The sequence below is a fragment of the Coenobita brevimanus genome, chromosome 99 (genome assembly GCF_032717465.1).
Source record: "Coenobita brevimanus isolate Jiangsu-jjx chromosome 99, ASM3271746v2, whole genome shotgun sequence".
NCBI classification, from domain to species: domain Eukaryota; kingdom Metazoa; phylum Arthropoda; class Malacostraca; order Decapoda; family Coenobitidae; genus Coenobita; species Coenobita brevimanus.
Genome location: NC_137052.1, coordinates 2,494,184 through 2,517,222, shown reverse-complemented (window position 1 = coordinate 2,517,222; position 23,039 = coordinate 2,494,184). Strand labels below are relative to the sequence as shown.

The 23,039-nt window shown below is 41.4% G+C and overlaps 1 protein-coding gene across 1 annotated transcript; it reads left to right on the top strand.

Moving 5' to 3' along the window:
* Nucleotides 1-21,339, top strand: YL-1 (Vacuolar protein sorting-associated protein YL-1). The gene is made up of 11 exons (XM_080283900.1): nt 1-87; nt 2,291-2,438; nt 5,224-5,359; nt 6,565-6,661; nt 9,195-9,386; nt 9,983-10,170; nt 11,149-11,348; nt 12,775-12,898; nt 17,476-17,797; nt 20,247-20,485; nt 21,219-21,339. The coding sequence occupies exons 2-11, from the start codon at nt 2,305-2,307 to the stop codon at nt 21,327-21,329; spliced, it is 1,743 nt and encodes a 580-aa protein (XP_080140026.1). The 5' UTR covers nt 1-87; nt 2,291-2,304; the 3' UTR covers nt 21,330-21,339.
* The last annotated feature ends 1,700 nt before the right edge of the window (nt 21,340-23,039 follow it).

Sequence of the window (23,039 nt, the reverse complement as noted above, 5' to 3'; positions counted from 1 at the left end):
AGAGTCATTGGAGTGGTAAAGAAGCCTCTTGTTTGGTCTGCGCTCAAGTTGAGAAGAACGGAGAATCACCCTGACCTGCCACACTAGGTTGGTATTGTGCCTTATGTTAGTACATTCGGGGGGAGGGGGGGGGGATTTGCCTTTTATTTCCTTGCATCCCATGGTTTCAATCTGTACATGGATGGGGTAATAAAAGAGGTACAAGGTAGGGTAGTGGATGTTGGAGTGGCCCTGGTGAGAGAGGATAGTGTTTAGAAACTCCCTGTACTGTTGTTTGCAGATGATACTGTGTTGTTGAGTGAAGATGAAGGGGAGCTGCAAGGCTTGGTGGATGAGTTTGGGAGAGTGTGTAAGAAACGGAATATAAAGGTGAATGTAGGGAAGAGTAAAGTGATGGTCTTTGAGAGAGGTGAAGTCAGTGAATGTACAGCGAGGTTGGATGGTGAGGAATTGGAAAATGTGAGTACATTTAAGTACTTGGGTAGTGTGATGAGTAAGGATGGAGGTTTGGAGGGTGAAGTGCTTGAAAGGGTACAGCAGGGAAGAAAGGTTGCTGGTTCTTTGAAAGCAGTGGTAAGAAACAGGGAAGTGAGCATGGAAGTGAAAAAGTTACTACATGACAGTATTGTGATACCAACTCTAACGTATGGAAGTGAAGCTTGGACGTTGTTGGAAGGACACAAGTCAAGAGTGAGAGCAGTGGAAATGAGTTATTTAAGAGGAGCCTGTGGAGTCACATGGAGAGACAGGCTGACGAATGAGGATATAAAGGAGCGTTGTGGTGTGGATGTGGATGTGATAGGAAGCGTTATGAGGAACACACTGAGGTGGTTTGGCCATGTGGAGAGGATGGAGGGTGAAAGACTGACGAAGAGGTGTATGTGAGTGAGGTGGAAGGGGGAAGAGGGAGGGGGAGGCTGAGGATGAGATGGAGGGATGGGGTGGAGAGGTATATGAGAGAGGGGGGTGTGAATTGGGAGCAGGGCAGTGAAATGGCGGGAGACAGGGTGACTTGGAGGCGATTTGTTTGTGGCCACCTCAAATGGGATTGAGGCGTCTGGCAATAGATAGATAGATCTGCTTCACACGTAGGGCATGTCCGTCACTTTGCTCCTTGATGTATCTTAGTAAAATCAGGAACAAAAATTCACCTCTAGTTCCATTGCATCTGCATCACACTTAGGGCTTGTCCATCGCGTTCCTTCCAGATGTACCAGGTATCATATTAAAGAGAATTGTGTATGGACACAAGCGTACCAATCCTTTCTCAGCTTCGGAATATTAGCCAGGAGAGCAAAGTGAGAAGTATGATAGGTGAAATATTAGGCAGACTTTTGTCCCAAATTGTGCATGCAGTAAGTCTGAGGTACTGTATGTATGTTCCAGAATACAAAAACTTTCCAGAATAATTGCTTATTGTTAAGGTCTTCAATCGGATGCCTTCATATGGCACCAACATAACTGGGCGTTGGAGTTGCCTGGTTATTCAAACATTCCCCAGCACCCAACCTAGCCCCTGAAAGGAGGATGGTGGACTGCAGGAGAGGAACAACTTAAACCTGCAATTTGCTGGGTTTGTTTCTGATGAAAATGGGGTTACAACTACTGTACTACCATTTTATTTTATTTTTTCTTGTTAATATTGTTGGACTTTTAGGAAAGGCCTGTCATGTTGAAGGGGTTTGTTAATGCTATATCAAATCTTCTCCTGTTTGAGAAGCCTTTCCTAAGCTGAGTAAAAGTGTTTTGGGATGGCATAACTAAAATGAAAAAGATGTCCCTGGGCTCAGTGGATTAATTTAAGAGAAACTGGTATATTTTAAAAGTGGCAGTGAAATTTTTAACAAGCAGTTTATTTGAAAGTGCTAGGAACCTAATAGCACAATTTAAAAATATATACCGTTATATAAAGTGGACTTAATTTACGCAGTATTTTGTCCACCTTAACTCTGAGTAGATTTTTACTTGTTACAGTTTATTATTGCAACTCGGCATTTCTTGTGTGTTGCAGGGGTGGTGCAGTTGGTCTTACCAGTGTACACCATGCATCATTATCTATTTCCCCAATCATTTTCATGCTTTATAATGTTTGCCTTTTGATGTTCTCATGTTTTTTGGTTGATAACTGATTTCATGACTCAGTTTTGAAATCATCAACAGACTTCTCTCTTCTGAGTGGCAGGCTGAGACATCTCCACAACACAAAGGATAGAAGGGTGCATTACATAGATCTCCCCATATGTTTGAGATTCCCACATCATCTCACTTATCCACACTGTGCACTTGGCAGAACGTGGGTGAGCAATGGCAGCCGGAAGGGAGCGACGCAGCAATGCCGGGTCAAAGATGGCTAGGCTCTTAGATGAGGAGGAGGAAGACGACTTCTACAAGACCACTTACGGCGGATTCTCGGAGGAAGCAGATGATGTAGACTATCAGTATGTTGGATTTATTGCTTCTTTTTTAGGCTTGGGGAGTGCTATCTGTATGCTTAGAACCATAAATGCAAAGGGGAAGGCAAACCTATATTTTGGATAATTTTTTTTTTCTGAAGTATATTGTGGTAGTAAAACAAACATGGCCTCTGTGTTGCTGCTGACTGCACTGTGTAAAGTAGGATACATTCTGAAGATATCTATAAACTGTACAATATATCTATCAGAAAATACTCATCTTTGCAGTGTTGTTTTAAGCGTACAGTAGTAGATTAAAAATACAGTGCAGCCTCAATATATGATTGGGTTGCGTCAGGTGAAGACCTATTGCATAACGAATTATCACATAACGAGGTCAATAGAACGTAGGTTCAATGGGGTAAGGGAGGGTGACCTCGACCTTGGGGGTTGGGGGGAGCTGCCACCCACCTGAAGTTTGTCCTGTGTTGGTATGAGTCACCACCAAGGGACCCCCCTTCCCCACAGGATGGGGGACAGTTAGAGGGCCTGGATGACCACAGCACACAAGAAGATATGGTATCACTGCACTTCATATCACACACTGCACTATATGTTAAATACTTGCACTGCTATTTGGCAATAGCAGTGGTGTTTCAGTGGCCTGGCATGCACAGAATAAAATGAAAGGCAACAATCATAGCCAGTGTAAACACTGGGCAGGCATCTTTGCTCAGTCAGCTATGTAGAGGCCCCAAAAGGGATGATTGTTATGAAAGGTTGACATGATTTCCAAGTCACAAGTTTCAGTATTTCACACACAAAGAAGTATCATGTGAATTAATATTGCACATTGCACTATTTGTTAAGCACTTGCACTGTTATTTGGTGATATCAATAGTGTTTCACTGGCCTTTCATGCAAGAGAAGGCCCAAAAAGGGGAAGATGGTTAAGTAAGGTTGACATGATTTCCAGGTCACAAGTTTCAGTATTTCACATACAAAAAAGTATCTCTACTGTACACTTAATATTGCACACTGCACTGTTTGTTAAGCAACAGCCCTGGTATTTTGCAATAACAATGGTGTTTCAGTGGCCTTCATGCATAAAATAGAACGAAAGGCAATGATCACAGCCAGTTTAAACACTGGGGGTCCATTTTGGCTTGCATGTGTCTCTGCGTCCACACAAGATGCTCGAAAGTGGCCGCTGAAAATAATGTTGCAGCAAAATTGCAATTAATTTTTTAACGTACCGAGACAGAGAATAACTTTTTAATTATTGTTGTTGCGATTAATCACGTGACGAAGCATCGTATAATGAGGCTGCACTGTATTGTATTCAAGTCAGTCCTTCATTGCAGGTGATTTGATACAATACGGTACATATAGTTTTTGTTAATCTTATTGTGCTTATGCTGTAAAAAATAATTAGCCAACTATTTCAGCTAGGACACTAATCCCCCTCAAAACAGGTCACTTCTATTTTGAAATATGTAGCATAGCATTCTTTCCACTACCTGAAACATTTTTCGCAGTCAGTTTTCGGTATCTCCAGCGGGTTCTTTGTTGCATTCGTATTGACCTCGTCCCTCGGATGAACGTTACTCTAGACATGTTGGAGTGTGCAAATTGTGATTCAGACTTTCTGAAGACTGTTATCACTGGAGAAGAGACTTAGGCGTATGGGTATGGCCCACAGCCAAAGCACAGGTGTCCCAGTGAAAGCATACAGGGTCCCCTCAGTCAAAAAAAAAAGCACAACAGGGCCACAGCAAGGTGAAATGCACTTGCATGTTGACATTTTTTTTTTCTACTACCATGGTGTTGTGCATCACAAATATGCACCAGAAAGTCAGACTTTCAACAAACATTACAACCTAGACATTATCCGTTGTCTTTGTGACACAGTTCAGCGGAAGAGACCAGACCTTTCGAAGGCAACTAGTTGGAAGCTGCACCATGACAATGCCCCAGCCCATTCTTCTCAACTGATTCAGGAATTTTTGGCCAAGCACAACATCCTGCAGGTCAGGCAGGCTCCCTACTCACTAGACACGGCTCTGTGCGACTTTTGGTCATTCCCCAAGCTCAAAACACTGCTGAAGGGTTCTCATTTTGAGACGAGATGAGATCACGACAAATGAGACGAATGCCTGCAGGAATTACCGAGAACTGACATTGAAAAGCGTTTCAGGCAGTGGAAAGAACACTGGGCTATGTGTGTGAAGTCAGAAGGGCCCTACTGTACTTTGGGGGGGATTAGTATCCTAGCTTAACAAGTTAACTATTTAATTTTTTTTGGAGCCTAAGGTCAGATACTTTCTGAACAGACCTTGTATTGTCTGTTGGTAAGGTATTAAAAAAAAAAAAAAAAAAAAGCGGAAGTTTGATTGCCCAGTCAGGGTGTTGCATGTCAAATTCTGCCATCTGGCTGGATGACATTTTTAATGTAAAAGTGATGCAATTCAGTTGGAAAAGCCAAAAATAGTTGAAAAAAATTTAGGGAGCTTGCCATGTTAATATGTAAGAGACTATGTAGGCGTGGGACACAACCTTTCAAAATGTATGTACCGTATGTGATGCTGTGACTGACATGGTTTGATTTAAATGTAGTGAGGCTCATTAGGAGTCGTCTTGCTGATATCAGGATACAGTTGAAAGTGTATAAGAATGAGTTGGGCTGGCCTTATATCTGTGTAAACGAGTTTCTCATTTCACTGTACTCTGTATGCAGAAAATGGTGGATGGGGGAGTGAATGATTGAATATTGTTGCCATGAACACTACCGGTATTGTGTTAAAGTGCAAATTTCTTTTAAACCATTCAGGTCTGAGGCAGAAGTAGATGATGAGGTGGACTCAGATTTCAGTATTGATGAAAATGATGAAGTAATATCAGACACAGAGGATGACCCAAAAGCTGGCAAGAGGAAAGCTGGCCGCCTTGTCACTAAAGCTTACAAGGTCAGTCATATAATCTATTGTTGGTACCGTATTATGATTATTTAGTGGTTGGTGGGGGCGCTCACCATCCTCTCACTCGATGTAGTATTGCTCTTGGTTTCCTGCCCTTTCCTCTCTTCCTTCCGTCTTTCCATCCTTTCTCTTCTGTCTTTCTTTCCTTCATTCAGTCTTCTTCCTTCTGTCTACAGGTGGCTACACTGACTGACAAGCCAAATGATTTCATGTACACCAGGAAACTGTTTATTATGCTGGATATTAACCATATAACCAAGCGGTGGCGCCTGGTGGTTTAGTGGGTTATTAAGTTGCTCCAGCCAGATTGAACCTGTGTTAGTTCATATCCAAGGGGTGGTTTGGGTTTGTTGCTCACGTAATGCCACTCGGATGAATGAGGATGGTCACTCATCTTAAATCTCAGAACCAACTTGCCTAGCCCAAGGCTCCTACACTCCTCATGGGGCAACACAGGTTTAGATGATGGATGGATTATCATCATCATTATCATGATCATCATCCAATCCTTTGTTGCCCTATGATTATTTTTATTATTATTATGGTATTTTTCTGGATGTAGAATGGATAATGCAAGGCTGGGAACTGATACAAGTTGTCCTTTCAAAGAAATTTTAGCAAAAGAAAGCCAAAATTAAGGTCCATTCATTGTGAGATGTCTGCACACACTGCATGCCCAAAAAATTGGAGCTCATTGTTAGAGGGAGAGACAGTGTGAAAGATTGTTTTAGAGTAAGGTTTTTGGAAGAATGGGTATAGAAGAGGTAATGAAATATCAATGTTTGGGTATTAATGAACAGGTGGTATCTGGAGTGATAGAGGATTTATAGATAAAGTATTTACAGTATAGTAAGGGAAGTGGCTGTTGAGAATGATTGCAAAATGTATGTGACATACTAGGCCTGGAAAAAACATGTGCCAGTGTGAACAGTGTCATGTTTGTATTTTGCTTTTACCACCCATTCTTAATCCTCTGCTCTATGAATTAGGCTGAACTGAATTCATAGACTTAACGATTATCAGTTACGAATAAAATTGTTTATTTATGCCTTTACCTTAATTCCTACCAGCCAGATCAGAGTGAATGATATATTGAAAAATACAGGAAATTTTTTTTTTAACTGTTATGGAAGCATATTTACTGTATCCTGAAAATTGCCTGTGATCCTCTATTGATACCTATACTTCCCCAGGAACCCAAGCCAGCTGTCCGTGACCCTTCGACAGCCAAGGTGAAGGAGAAGAGAACCCCACAGAAGAAACCTGCTGTTTTTGATGTTGCTGCTTTAGGTACCATGCTTAGCTCATCACTGTCCATTGTTGTATGCAGTAGAGAGAGAGAGAGAGAGAGCATAAACTATTACGGTATCAGCAAAACAGTGTGGCACAGAGACAAAGAAAGATTTAAGTTGTGGATTATAATAAGGGTTGCTTGAAACATCAACAAAAGAATCAGACTTTTCATTCATGATACTTTATTAACTGTGTATAACTTTATGCATGTATTGTAGCAGCTGGTATGTATGTACTTGAGATTGGTGGACAACTGTGACATCATCTTCAGGAACTAGTATTTAGGAAGTTAATGTGAGATGTGTATCTGGAAAGTGTGTTGCTGTGACTGTGTTTGTGAGTGGCAGTTGTTATAGATCACTAAAGAGAAATATTTTATGTATTTTAGTCCATCTTTCATTTTATCTGCCTAATTTGGGTGTGTTAACCTTCTCAGGAAACCTAGCCCTTGCACCCCTACACTTTGTCCCGGTTTTGGCCCACCCATATGTTTCCCCCAATTTGAAAGTACGGTTTATACTTTTCATTACAGAATGGGCCGTTCTGCAGATGCCAATTATTCTTTTGTTGCGTTGGAAAGCCAAAAAGTGTAGCTTTCATTTGTTCTCGGGCTGTAAATTGTAAACTTAAAAACTAAAGTGGAAATAAGCATGTGAATACTATTGTGTATTGCATTCATTCACGAAGAAATTGGAACTGTTTGAGGAAGTAAAATGTCATTATATTATTTTTGGCATATCAGATAAAGCCAGGATTCCAGGGCTTGAATGATGAGTGAATGGAATCGTGCCCCATTGGAGTGGGCAGATTTGGGCTGTCTGGACATTGCTATTCCTCACTCTTCTGTAGGGTGGGAAAGGAGGTCTGGGTTGATGATGATGATGATGATGAAGAAATACAATCCCTCTTCTGTTTGACACCAAAGTAATGTAAGCATGTATTATATGGTCTTTGAGTAATTAAGTGTATAGAACACATGAAAATTTGCTATGGTACTATTTTCTGGTCCCAGTCAAAGTGAGATTTATTGTAATATATTGGCCACAAAAAATAAAAGATTGTCACTTGCAACTTGGAGCAGCGAGATACACATTTACAGTTAGGTGCACCATTGCCAGATATACGAGCCTATAATGCACATGAAAGCAAATCATATGCCTTTTTTTTTCTTTTTTCATCCAGTGGTTTATAGGTTAGTGGTAGTTGGGGGTGCTCACCATCCACTCACTCAATGTAGTGCTGCTCTCAGGTGTCTGCCCTTTCCTCTCCTCCCTCTTTTCCTTCCTTCCTCTTCTGTCTTTCTTTACTTCATGCTTTCCTCATCCTTCTGCCTACAGGTGACTTTACACTCCCTCTTTTGTCTTTCCTTCCTTCATTCTTTCCTGTTCCTTCTGCCTATGGGTGACTCTACACGGAGTGACAAACCAGATGGTTTCCTGTTCACCAGGAAACCATTTACGGCTCTGGGTGGTAACCATATAACCAAATTACGGTGCCTGGTGGTTTAGTGGGTCATTGCAGCACTCCAATCGGATTTAGCCAGTGAAGGTTTATATCCAAGGGGTGGTTGGGGTTATTGCTCACATAATGCCACTCAGGGATGAGTGAGGCTGGTCACTCTCATCTTAAATGTCAGGACCAACTTGCCTAGCCCCGGGCTCTTACGCTCCTCATGGGGCAACATAGGATTGGATGATGGATGGATGGTTTATAGGCATCTGAATGCATATGAAAACTGTGAGGGGGGTAAGTAGATCATGCACGTCAAACGTGTGTGAAAACTGTGAGAGAGTTAAGTTGAATTTTGTTACCAGATACTGTACTGTATTTACTCACTGTGAAGCTGGACTGGATTTGCCATTTTGGGGTATTGGGTCATGTGCTCTAGAAATATTTTTTGGTTGTGTATTTCATTCAGATTAAGTACAGTGATAGATATTTCAGTTTGATTTGGTATAAACCCTTTCATCTGAAGGTTTGAATGCCTGTGTTGTTGCTGTTGGTGGGTGTCTGTGTTGGCATATGTAACTGAAACTTGAGAATGCATAAGAACACCGTATCTCTAAAGACAGTTGTTCTTGTTGCCATATTTGTAAGAAATCATCAGTGTTTACTGTTTACTCCTTGTCAGTTTGGTACATGATAGATATACATTGTTTTTGTGTTATTCAGAGCGTGTGTAGATCACCACCTGTATCTCATATTTTTAATTTGTGGTAGTGAAAATAGTGTGGTCAGTGTGAGCATTTGTAGTTGCTAGTGTTAGTTTTTTGTTTTCTAATATGGTTAACTTAGGAGAGATATTATATTTATCACCATCATCATCATCTCCCAAATTGCCCCTCCTGCCTCCCTCTCCTCAAGATGGGGTGAGTGATGATAGTGCGGACATCTTGTGCCGTGGTGTAGTTTATCATTATAAGTTCCAGATTAAAAAGATAAGATCTGCCAAATATGGTTACTAGTATATTGAAATTAGGATTTATGTTGATTTCTCCCCAAAACAGTGTTGTATTTCTGTGTCCCACAGAAAAGAAGGGCATTCGAAAATCAACTCAGCTCAAATCAGCGGAGACAGTGAAGCGACAGAAGGAGCGTGCAGAGGTGGAGCGGCGGAGAGCTCTCAGGAAGCGGGATTCAACTCCATCCATCTTTCGATACACGCAGGAGGAACTGCTTGAAGAGGCTAAGATTACAGAGGAGATCAATCTTAAGTCTCTTGGTAGGTTGAGATGTTACACTATAATAAGAATGCCTTGAGTAAATTGGTATGTTCTGTATTATGATTATCTTGAGAAATAATAGTAATTACAATCAGGTCTTGTGTTTCAGCATTTTGTGAGGGATAAGGCCCCATGATGCAAATGAAACATTGCAACCTTATATTTTGAGAAGAGTCAATATGGTTATATAGAATATTATACCTGGAGCTTTTCAGTACAGTACTGTACACATGTATTGAAAGATTTAGTGACTCTACTGATAAGGGACTTCTTGAAGACTGTTGTGTTTGTTGGAGGAAGATGAATACTGATGCTCCATGGTTTTATGCAAATTCTCCCCCCCCCCCCACTTCCCTTTTCCAGGAACATAAATTAGTTTCCTATGTAGGTTGGACTAGGGGAGCTTAGCCATGGATCCTCCCTTTTCTTAGCTCTCCAGGTCTTCCAAAGGGACTAAATTTATACATATATATTCTAGTAAATATGAGTCTTGTAAGGCAGTGACTGGTAGCAATATCAACTGCAGATTGTCATTAATTAATGCAGGATCGCTTAAACTTGGGTGTGAAAAATATCAAACCTTTTTCCTTAACAGAGAAGTATGAGCTGGCAGAACTGGACCGCAAAAAGCCAAAGGTGGTACGTCGAGGATTTACCGGTGCATTTGTTCGCTACCAATCCACCGCTATGCCACTCATTAGTGAGATCTCATCTGATCCCTTGCCACCGGACACCCAGGCTGAGGACCCTAGTGTTAATGTTGACGCTTCCCAGTTGAAAGAGGTATAGTATTTAAGTTAGTTTGTATTATACGTTGCACACCGTTGGAAAGTATTTGCAACAGTAATTTACTGTAGATTTTATAGTTACAATCCAAAATGAAATATAATTTTTGTCATTGAAGATCACACTTGTCTTTGTATCATGTCTTTGGTAATACCAAGATGCACACTTAACTTCAACTGCTTTGTTATGAAATTGGACAAAGTTAATTTTAGCAATATCAAATGCAATCTTTGTAGGTTCCTAAGACGCCTCATGAGGAGTATCATTCATGGCTAGAGGTTGGAAAAAGAAAAATAATAAAATAAAGACTGAAATGGTTCAAGGAAGAAACTTGGCCAGTAGTATGAAAGATTAGATGTGAACTGGGAATGAGTATGGAAGCTGAAAGAGGATTGCATCGTTTGTACTGTAGCTGCATCAGTGTGAACATTAATACAGTATATGAGTGTGGTATGATTATAAAAAATAAAGGGTGAGAGCTGTGAAATAGGAGTTAAGGATTGTGTGTAAAGTGTATGAAGTGGAGAGAGTAATGAAAGAAATGAAATACTGAGGTCTGTTAATATAAGAATAGAAGAGAGTGAAGTTCCATACAGCTGTGCTTTCACCTAGAGAATAGATACACTGCAGATAGATTAGTGAAAGGGATATATGTGAGTTAGCATGAAGGTTGGAGGAGGTGTGATAGGCCTTAAAGATAGATGAATATGGTAAATGACTTTGTGAGAAAGCGAGGATTGATAGTTGATGAAGTTAAGGAGCTGACAAAAGATAGAAGTGGATGGATATAGCATGCACAGAAAATTTTTTAACTGGTGGAGCACCCCCTTTTTTACTTTGGTTGTTGATGGAATGACTGATAGGTAATTTTTAAGCACATCTATCAGGAAAACTGTGCCAGGTTATGTCTGGATGTTTATTATGTGAAGTAGAGCCATAACAGGTTTTTATTATGTTTTGTGTTTCTTTGCCCAGATTAAGGATGCAACAGTGGAAGGCATGCAGGTAGCAGAGAACAAAGAGAACACATTAGTACCAGTTGAAGACAGTCCCAAGGAACCTAGTGAGAAATGCGAGAGAACTTTCATCACTTTCTCAGATGAAACTTCTTTCAAGCGTACTTTCAGGAAAAGCAAACCAAAATCAGTTACTAAAAACATTTGCCCAATTACCAGGTAAGGATAACTGCAACTGATGTATCTTGTTATGCATTCTTCCATTTGCTACATGCTAATTCAGCCTATAGCTGTGACTAGATGTTAGTTGTGTAGAAGAGGAATGTAAATGTAGAAGTCTCATCCTAGACTTTTGGCCTCACACCACCCTCATGATAGTATATTCCAGAGACAGTGGCTACCATCTGCCTTCTACTTCCTACCCTGTAAAATAAAATTTAACATTAATTTTATGTTTCTTCATAAAATACATTGATTGCCCCTGAAATATGTTACCTAGTTGCAGACATGGGGTAATAGTAATAAACTATTACAAGGTTTTCAAAGTAATAGTAATAGATCACGAGTTCCTGGCTGTAATAGTAATTGTAATAGTAATAGAAGGCAAAGTAATAGATAAATGTATATTACTTTCCCATTAAAGACACTTCTTTAAAACTGTTTACCATGAGCAATAAAAACAGCCTTCTCACCTTGGTTACCTGTTGGCTGCTCTCCAATCTGCAGGTACACCACAGGAGACTGCAGAATGGAGAGTAGTCAACAGGCCATCAGGTGATCTAGACATATTTGTGCATTCAGTGGAACAGCCTCCCAACAATATTGAAAATAAAAACCATTTTCAATTTAATTATTACCGTTATCATAAATAATATATTAATAGTAATAATAATACTAATAGATGACCAAGTAATAGTAATAGTAATAGATGACCACTAATTATAATAGTAATATAATAGAGAGCAATTGAACTTCACAGTAATAGTAATAGAAACCCAGTAATAGACTCCATGTCTTCCCAGTTGCTACCATTATAATGTAATCCCCTCCCCCCCCCCTCTTCCCCCAGAAGAGTTGAAGATGTATCTGCAGTTCATTAGTATTGTAGCTTACTGACTTGAGATCGACATTTGTTAGTGGATTTAGTCAAATATCAATATTGGAAACTCTATCTACGTTTTCCCTTCTGTATTTTGATTTCTTTGGTAAATTAGTTACAAAATAATCAGGGTTATGCTAAATTGTTGCTTTGGTGAATGACCATTGTTGTGGCTCTAGGCTCTTCAGAATGTGAATTAGATGGACTACAGGTTGAAGCTTTCCTTCTGCTGTAGTCTGCCATCCTCCTTTTGGAGGACAGTGTAGAATACTTGTATAGGGAAGACATATACTGCATTAACATATTATAAAGCATTTTGTCCTGTTTCAAAATGCATAGTACTACAGGAATTAGAATATTTTTTCCTGACTGTACATAAGAGCATGATTAATAATAGGTGATGATTTAGGAAGATGACAAGTAGTAAATGATGATAATGAAAGAGAGATGATATGGATGATAAAAGATGATGATAATGTTAAAAATTACATGATTATTAAGGGGCGATGTTGATGGAAAAATGACACTTCCTTGCTTTTACTACAGGTTGCCAGCTCGGTACTTTGATCCTGTGACCCAGCTGCCATATGCCACCTTGCAGGCATTCCGAGTGTTGCGTGAGGCGTACTACCAACAGCTGGAGGATAAAGGTGACAGGAACAACAAACAGGTCAGGTTTCAGAGGTTTGCAAATCTTTAGTGTTCAGGGAGAAAACTATGTTCAGTCCTCTCAACCCCTTCAGTCTGATACATACTCTCATCTTAAATATTAGGACCAACTTGCCTGTCCCCGGGCTCCTACGCTCCTCATGGGGCAGCACAGAATTAGATGATGTACAGTATGTATGTATGGCATTTATGGATCTGGAAAAAGCGTATGACAAAGTAAACAGAGAAGGATTGTGGAAGGTTTTGCGCTCGTATGGTGTAGACAGTATGCTACTAGGTGCTGTCAAAAGTTTTGATGGTGGTAGTGAGGCATGCATTAGGGTAAATGGGCATCTGAGTGAATGGTTCAGGATCAGTGTGGGCGTGCGACAAGGTTGTGTGATGCCCCCATGGTTGTTCAGTATTTATATATGGATTGGGTGATGCGAGAAGTAAAAACACGAGTAATGGAGAGAGGGATGGCATTGGTAATGGATGATGATGGATGGAATATCTCAAATTTGTTGTATGCTGATGATGCAGTGCTACATGCAAATACCAGACAAGAGCTTGTTAGCCTAGGACAGAGTTTTGCTGATGTCCGTGAGCTTTGAGAGTAAATTTAGAAAAGAGTAAAGTGATGGTAAGAGAGAGAGATGACTCCCAGTGTGATGTTACAGTGAATGGAGAGAGCCTGGACTTGGTGAGAGAGTTCAGATACCTGGGTACATCATCATCATCTGGACCTCCATTCCCACTCTAGGGCAGGGTGAGGAGTAGCTATGTCCAGACAGTCCAAATTTGCCCAGTCTAATGGGCCATGCTTCCATTTACTCACCATTCAAGCCCCTGGATTCCTGGCTGTATCAGTTGCACCAAAAACATTCACCATGTTCTGTAGCTTCATATAAACATATCCGATAGAGTTACCTGGGTACAGTGATAGAGAGGAAAGTGCACAAAAGAAGTGGAAAGTATAGTGACACAAGGAAGGAAAGTAGCTGGTGCTATGAAGGCTTTGATAAGAAACAGAGGCTTGAGTGTTGCAGCTGCGAGAGGCTTGCATGAAGGAGTGTTAGTGCCAACTTTAACTTTTAAAATATGGATGTTAGACTAAGGTGTGGCATGTAAATGAAAGGTCTAGAGTGAGAGCAGTGGAGATGGGACTGCTGAGGAATGTATGTGGATACGAAATAATGTGATTTGTGAAAGATGTGGAGTGAGGAAGAGTGTGGACACCAAAATCGAAGAGAGTGTACTGAGATGGTATGGTCATGTGGAGACAATGGATAACAACAGAGTGGTGAGAAAGGTATATCTGAGCGAATTTGAAGGAGGGAGGAGGCGAGGTAGGCCAAGGAGAAGGTGGAGGGATTTTTGTGTGTGTGTATATATATATATATATATATATACACACACACACACACACACACACACACACACACACTCAACCCCTTGCTATCGTGCCTAATTGGTTACAGCAAAAGCGCATGATAACTGAATTTGCGATAGCTGAACTGAACAATCAATGGGAAAATTTCCAATTGGTTTTTCGGTGGCCCATTTTTCTAACTTTTAACCACTGTCTTCCTGTGATTTCCAGTCAGTCTCTCCTCTAACATGAAATAAAGTATTATTATATTAATAATAACATTATAATGAATAAATAAATAACATAAAAGGCCGTCAAACATTTTATAAGGATTAAGGAAGGCTTGGGTGGTTTGAAGGGTTCCGAGGCTTGGGAGTGGCTTAGTTGCCGCCAGATCTCTTTGGCTCTCTCCATGATTTCTTTAGTGTCCACAGCTGAAGGGGGTCTCACACGGTACCTCGTATCAGGAATGGCCGGGGAAGATTGAAGTGGAATAAAACTTGGACGCTATCACACACGTTCCTCATATCCTCGGCAAAGGACATGCTTCTCACACTTGTCAGAGCCCCGTCTCAGTTGTAAACACATGATTACTTTATCGACATAACAGTTTTCTTGGTATAGGAAATATTAACTCTTTATAAGGGTTTCAAAACAATTGATATTTATTCTAAAATACTAATAAGTATTCAGCGTTAGACTAAATGTTCAGTGTCATAGTACGATATAGTCTCTGTCGAGTCGCCTGGGTTTTGGTCACACTGTTTTGCCCGTCGTATCCTCGGCAGGAATCCATGCAGATGAATTCCAAATGCCCGTGGTATCGTCGGCGATGGTGGGTGTTTTTTTGTGCAGTCTTCTTTCACTGTTGGCAGAGAGCTAACGCCCATTCAACTGAAGTGGCAGGGCAGTTGGGAAGCGTCAACCAATCACCAGCGGGGATGCTCTGTGGCGTAGGCGGATGAGTCGCATCAATCTGGTGCGGCGTTCACAACCCGGGCACTTCAAACTCGACGCGTGATAGCGGTCTTGGGGTGCGTGATAGCATGTATGGTTGTGCATTTGATGTGTGCGCAATAGCAGATAACTGCGATAGCTGAACGTGCAATAGCAGGGGGTTAAGTGTATATGTAAGAAAGAAGGAACCAAAGGCCAGAAGCCCGCAAACCGTTCCTTCTAAGAAAAAGAAAAAACAATACAAAAGAGAGCCAAATTCAAGATCCGTTCATTTTGAGATGCCTGGACACATTGCGTTTAAAAGACTGGAGATCAGAGGAAGTAGGAAATACAGACACAGGGAGACAGTTCCAGATTTGACCTGTTGCATAAATGAAGGACTGGGAGTAACGGTAAACTCTTGCAATAGAGAGTTGGACAGAAAAGGGATGAGAGTTTGTTGCTAGACATAGGTGGAGGGATGCAAGCAGACAGTTCAGAGGAGCAGTGACCATTTAAGTAGCTATAGAAAAGAGATAAAGATGCAACAGTGCGGCGAAGAGACAAGAGGTTGAAAGGAGCCAGTTAGAGGAGGAGAGTTGATGAGACAAAAAACCTTTGACTCCTCCCTATTGAGAAGAGCTGTATGTGGGGAGCCTCCCCACACATGAGAGTTGTACTCTACACAGGGGTGGATAAAACCCGTGTATAAAGTCAACAACTGTGCTTGGGTAAAGAAGGTACAGAGTCGGCTTAGCACACCTAATCTCTTGGAAGCAGATTTTACAAGAGATGCAGTATGATCTTTCCAAGATAAGTCCCAAGTAAATGAAACCCCAAGCATGTTCAAGGATGATGCAGGATTGAGCTGGATATTATTAAACATTGGTGGGTACTCCTGTGGAAGATTTTGACGGGTTGATAGGTGTAAGAACTGAGTCTTAGATGCATTAAAAACAACAAGATTATTTTTACCCCAGTCAGAGATACGAGCCAAGTCAGACACAGGGGTGCCATAGCCTCATCCCTTATTTGTTGAAGTGACTGCTGAGATGGACGTTGCAGGAACCGAATGGAAAGATGAAGGGTGGAATCATCAGCGTACGAGTGGATAGGGTTAGATGTACAGCTTAGGTCATTGATGAATAAAAGGAAGAGAGTTGGTGATAGGACAGAGCCCTGAGGAACGTCACTTTTGATAGATCTAGGAGAAGAACAATGGCTGTCTACAATAGTGGCTATAGAATGACCAGAAAGGAAGCTGTAGATGAAGGCACAGATGGAAGGATAGAAACCGTGAGAGGGCAGTTTGGAAATTAAAGATTTATGCCAGACTCGATCAAAAATCTTTGAGATGTCAAGTGCAGTGGCAAAGCTTTCGCCAAAGTCCCGAAAGGAGGATGACCAGGAGTCTGAAAGGTAAGTGAGAAGATCACCAATGGAGCGTCCCTGATGTAACCCATACGGACGATCAGAAAGAAGGTTGTGATTGGAAAGTTGCTTTAAAATTTTTCTGTTAAGAATTGACTCGAAAACTTTTGAGACACAGGATGTTAAAGCAGTTGAACGATAGTTAAGGGGTTGGGAATGGTCACCCTTCTTTGGGACTGGCTGATGGATGAGTGTGTGAGGAAGAGAGGTATGGAAGTTGATGAGGCTAAGGGACTGACAAGAGATCGAGCTGGCTGTATGAGTGTTGTGAGAAGAAGTGCATGATCAGGGATTTGGCACCCCTTTTTCTTGCAGCCACATCTTTTGTCAGTTGAATAAAAGTGTTTGGCAGTAATAATAAAATAATAAGTATGGCATCAGGTTGAAAGGTTTTAGGTCTAGAATGTGAGCTTACAAAATGCAGCTGTGTGAAACAATTTTTATGCTTATGGATCTTAATTTAGAGGTTAAAGTAAGCAAAGAAAAACACAAACATAATGCATCTGTTTGTAAAACAACGTATGTGCTTATGATTCCTAATTGAGAGGTTAAATTCAGAGAAAATACTCATACCTGAAGTCGGAACAGGTTTCTAATAAAGCATGGGCAACTTTGATTGAAGAAAAGTTGTTAATTGATTAACAAATTAACAATAATCTTCATCTCACAATGCCACTGATATTAAACAATTCACTTAGATATCCACCAACACATAATATTAATAACAAGATGTATTTGCAGAGTTTAAGTTAGTGGGTTGGAGACAATTCTTGGGGCTGTATAAATGTCTGTGAAATTAATAACAAGAAAAAGAAAGGAAAAGTGATTTCTAATGAGGGCTTTGTGGTATGTGAGTGCAGGTTGCCAAATGGCTGGCGTGGCGGAGGGAATACAAAAAGGTACGTGCCTCAGCCCAGAGCATCAAGCCCACAGTAACACCGCTGCAGCAGGCCACCCGCATTCCAGCTGCCTCCACTGCCACTGCCACTGCAACCAGCTTTGCTGCTGCTGCCACCACCACACCAGTGACCTCTGTGGCAGCGGTGGCACAGATCCTCCGTTCGGCTGCCCCTGCTGGGTCCACCCTGATGGCCACTACTCAGCCAGCTGCCATTGCTACCTCCACTGCCACAGCACTTCACCTCGGTCCTCGCCCCACACCAGCCACCACCTCTGATGCTGGTAGGACTCACATCATTGTTGGCCACTCCAAGTTGAATTATGAGTCGTAGTGACCTATAATTTGATTGGTCTGAGATGTGACTTAGGAAATGGTCTCCGTGGTTGCTAGAGTTAGTTTGTCTTCACCTGATGTGACTGGGCCACTTCCACAGTTTGAATACTTCCATGTTTGCATGAGATTTGATGAGCCTTAGTTATGAGGTAAGAATAAGTCTTCCTGGTTACTAGTCAAAGTGACTCACCAGTCTGACTGTGCTTGGCCATCAACTGAGTCGAAATGAAATAGGGATCTTTGTCAGGATAGAACAAAACATCAAAAGTCATTGAAGTTGTTTATCATGAATGAAGTTAAATCCATCCATCCATCCATCATCCAATCCTGCATTGCCCCATGAGGAACGTAGGAGCCCAGGGCTAGGCAGTTGGTCTCGACATTTAAGATGAGAGTGACCAGCCTCACTCATCCCTGAGTGGCATTACATGAGCAATCAACCCCAACCATCCCTTGAATATAAACCTTCACCGGCTCAATCCGATTGGAGCGCAATAATTACCCACTAAACCACCAGGTGCCAAAATTTGGTTATATGGTTACCACCCAGCATAGTAAATGGTTTCCTGGTGCACAGGAAACCATTGGCTTGTCACTCAGTGTAGAGTCACCCACAGGCTGAAGGAAGTGGAAAGAATGAAAGAAAGAAAGACAGAAGAGGGAGTGTAAAGTCACCCGTAGGCAGAAGGACAAGGAAAGAAAGACAGAAGAGAATGGAAGGAAAGAAGGATGGAGAGGAAAGGGCAGACACCCGAGATCAGCACTACATCGAGTGAGTGGATGGTGAGTGCCCCCACCTACCACAATGAAGTTAAATAAACCCCACATATTAAACTTCCACTTAAATGTCAGAAACACACAGTTGAAGCACTCCGATTGGAAAGAGGAAAATGCAGAGCAACAAGAGGAGGTGACAAATGAAAATGCAGAAAGAAAAGAAATTTGGATTAGTGGTGGTAGGTGGGGGCGCTCACCATCCACTCACTTGATGTAGTGCTGCTCTCGGGTGTCTCCCCTTTCCTCTCCTCCATCCTTCTTTCCACCCATCCTCTTCTGTCTTTCTTTCCTTCATTCTTTCCTCTTTCTTCTGCCTGCGGGTGACTTGACACTCCCTCTCGTGTCTTTCTTTCCTTCATTCTTTCCTCTTCCTTCTGCCTTTGGGTGACTCTACACTGAGTGACAAGCCAAGTGGTTTCCCGTACACCAGGAAACCATTTACTACACTGGGTGGTAACCATATAACCAAATTTTGGCTCCTGGTGGTTTAGTGGGTAATAAAGATGCTCCAATCGGATTGAGACGGTGAGGGTTTATATCCAAGGGGTGGTTGGGGTTTATTGCTCATGTAATGCCACTCAGGGATGAGTGAGGCTGGTCACTCTCATCTTAAATGTCAGGACCAACTTTCCTAGCCCCAGGCTCCTACGCTTCTCATGGGAAAACGTAGGATTAGATGATGGATCGATGGATGGATAAGAGAAGCAAAGAAGTTGGCAGCTGAGCTCTTGTGACTCATTCTCAGTTGAATAATGTCATTGGCATTAGCTTGAATGGAACTAAATTTGCCAGAACCATGTTTTATAATTTTGGAGCTAACAACCAAGTACTGTTGTTCATCCATCCATCCATCCATCCATCATCCAATCCTACATTGCCCCATGAGGAGCGTAGGAGCCCGGGGCTAGGCAGTTGGTCCCGACATTTAAGATGAGAGTGACCAGCCTCACTCATCCCTGAGTGGCATTACATGAGCAATCAACCCCAACCACCCCTTAGATATAAACCTTCACCAGCTCAATCCGAATGGAGCGCAATAATTACCCACCAAACCACCAGGCGCCAAAATTTGGTTATATGGTTACTACCCAGTGTAGTAAATGGTTTCCTGGTGTACGGGAAACCACTTGGCTTGTCACTCAGTGTAGAGTCACCCACAGGCTGAAGGAAGAGAAAAGAATGAAGGAAAGAAAGACAGAAGAGGGAGTGTAAAGTCACCCATAGGCAGAAGGACAAGGAAAGAAGGATGGAGAGGAAAGGGCAAACACCTGGGAGCAGCACTACATCGAGTGAGTGGATGGTGAGCACCCCCACTTACCACAACTATTGTTCATAGTATAGCAATTTAATTCTTTTCCAGAGATACTGAGTGAAAAATTTTAAAGTGCATTTTATCACTATAACTGCATTTTCAGTATTTACATATAGGAACAGTATATCCCATCCCATATTATCCCTATTGGGGTAATGGGGTCTGAGACTAAGTTACCATAGCATACAACATTTAAGGAACCATTTACATCATAGATCAGAACTGTTGCACTTGTAGGTACCGGGTATCTTCCTGAGTTGAAGTTTTTGGGTAGAGAAGAATAAATGCTTAACCCTTTCATTGCACAGGAGGCAGTGTAGGAGGGCAAACAGTGCAATTAGTGCAGACAGTGGGTCGCAGTGGTACAGCAGGAGTGCGAAGTGGCCACCAGATGGTGATCACCAGTGCAGCTGCAGGGGCAGGGGGCCTCCAGCTGCTGAGTGGGGCAGGGGCTGGGGCAAACCTCTTAGTGGGCAGCAGCACTGGCACCCCAAACCTCCTGGTACAGAGTGGCACCTCAAACCTGCAGATTGTACAACCCGGCCAGGTAAGTTGTCACCAGTAGATCAGTCAGAGATAACATTTCACTTGGTACTGAACATGATACTGTGCTGTATGTTGGTAGCCAGTATAATTTTTGCAAACAGGTTAACAGTATTGTGAATGTCTCTGGCCAGGTCTGAAAGTCGATAGAAATAAGAGTATTGGAATGATTGTTGGGAGAAAAGATGACAGAACATGACGTGCAGGTAAATTGGGAGAGACTTGAATTGGTGAAAGTTATAATACCTTCATGCAGTAAGACAAGGAAAGGTAAGTTTGTAAAAGGTAGTGGAGAATTGAGAGATTGAAGGAAGAGAGGTGACTGGCACTCTGAAAGCCTTCCATCCATTCATCCATCATCCAGTCCTTTATTGCCCAGTCAAAAGCATAGGGATCCAGAGCTGGTCCCGACATCCAAGGCAGGTGACCAGTCTCTTGCTGCTGAGTGAAATTATTTGAGCAGTAAACCCGAGCTACTCCGAGGATGTAAACCCTTTGTGGACCACATCCAATTAGGTTACATTTTTATGTGAGAGACAAAAGTTGGCATACTGTTCCACTGTGTGTACTTCATACCTAGGGCATGTATGTCACCTACCAGTTCTAATGGCAGAGATCCAGATTACACTTTTCTCAGCATATGAGTATTGTCTTACCAAGGAAAGTGAAGAGTAAAAGAGATGAAAACATTTGGCAAACTTTTGTTCTCAGCTGCTGATAAAATTTTGTCCTTGCAGGTGATGCAGGGTGGTGCTGGGACCAACGTACAAGTGGTACAGGGTGGACGATTCACTATCAGACCTGTTGCCACCCCAGCCTTTACTAATCTACAATCTCTTCTCAAGTAGTCTTTTTTTATATATACAATTCTAGACATAAACTTGACTGACCCTTAGGTCCAGCAGTCCTTCTGTATGTCATACCTTTGCACATCACCAATTCCGTATGATTATCCATCACATGTATTGAGTATGTGATAAGGCTGAGTCAGCACTGATTTGATGACATTAGGAGGGATGTTTCTGTGACAATTGGCCCTGTGGGATTGAGAATATCTGCTTTAATGAAATTCAGATAAGCATACCCTTCCCTGCCCCAGCCTGTGATTGAAGAACAGACCATGTCTCTGACCACTTGACTACCTGCATGTGTGGCGGGAGAGTTTCTGCTGGATAACTAAATCAGTATAGTTTTACTGATAGCATCATGAACCCTGTCATTTACTGTTTTTCCATCCTAGTTTGTTTTTGAGAAAGTAATTGTGACCTCATACATCCACATCGATTTGTCTCTTGAAGTAGTCATCGTTAAGCTTTTCAGTATAAGATATCCGTGTTCAGGTACTGTATATGATATTCCTTGGCATTAGCACAAGTATAATAAAAAGACATATTTATGTACTGTACAGAATTTGATGGAAATTGTATCCAACTCCTTCACTGCAAGGTATTTTAACATTAGCTAATTAAAGTGGTTTGACAAGTAAAAGCAAATAAGGATGTCATCATACTGAAGGGCTAACTTTATGATTTTATGACACCATAAATGAGAACCATGGCAGAAAAAGTCTACAAGTCTCTCTGTTCTTCCATGCTTGCCGTAATATATCATCTTTCCTCTTTTTCCTCTCTGTGCACATCTCACAACATAGGCCATTGCAGCACTTCTGGAAACCATTCTAGAAAGTGCTGCCAGTGTTACATGAGGAATACCTGCTGCTTCAGCATTTTTTCAGTTTGCATATCAGTGCAGTATTTTGTTAGCTGACATGTTCCGTTCAAGTCTTACTTGCAGCTCAGTTGTTTAAGGGAAAAAAAAAAAAAATGGATAGAGCAAGTCCTTTAGAATACACAGACCAGATTCACAAACAGACCTGTGATCAGTCTCCCATCTGTACGATTATTTATTTCCACTGAGGGATGTAAGTTGGTCATCTTCCTTCGGATGTACTGGCCTGAGGTAGTCTAGCCTTGAACTGTGCACCTCAAAGGGGTTAAATTGAGATTAGCTGTCACTCTTTTTACTTGGGAGATCAGTTTGGCAAGTTTAAGACAATTTTTCTGTCAAACTTATGCCTCTATGAGGCAGCGTCTCACAATTGTTGCGAGGTTAACATGTTTTTTTTTTTTGGCAGTTATCTTCTTCCAACATTACTTTCAGTTCCCCATAAGTACCTGTAGGAGATCTTTACTGCATTGACAGACATGCAGTGTATTATTGTAATATCGTACACTGACATTTCATGGTGAGATGTGGATTAACACATTCTTAGACATAGTTTAATGTTAATAAACATTTGCTTTACACCTGAGTAAAGGAGAATCATAAATTAAGGATTATCCACTGTAAAATTAGTTTATTTTTCATGCATTGTTCCTGTGCTTCTCAAGATTTTAAGCACTTTAAAAGTTAAAAAAAACATTATGGAGACCTGTCAGGAAATGTAAGTAAACATGCTTTGTGAAATGACAGTGAATTGTAGTTATGTAGTATAGATTTGTCAGTGGATAATATTGTCCCCATCAAATTAGAAACTATTGATGGATTTTCTTTTGCCC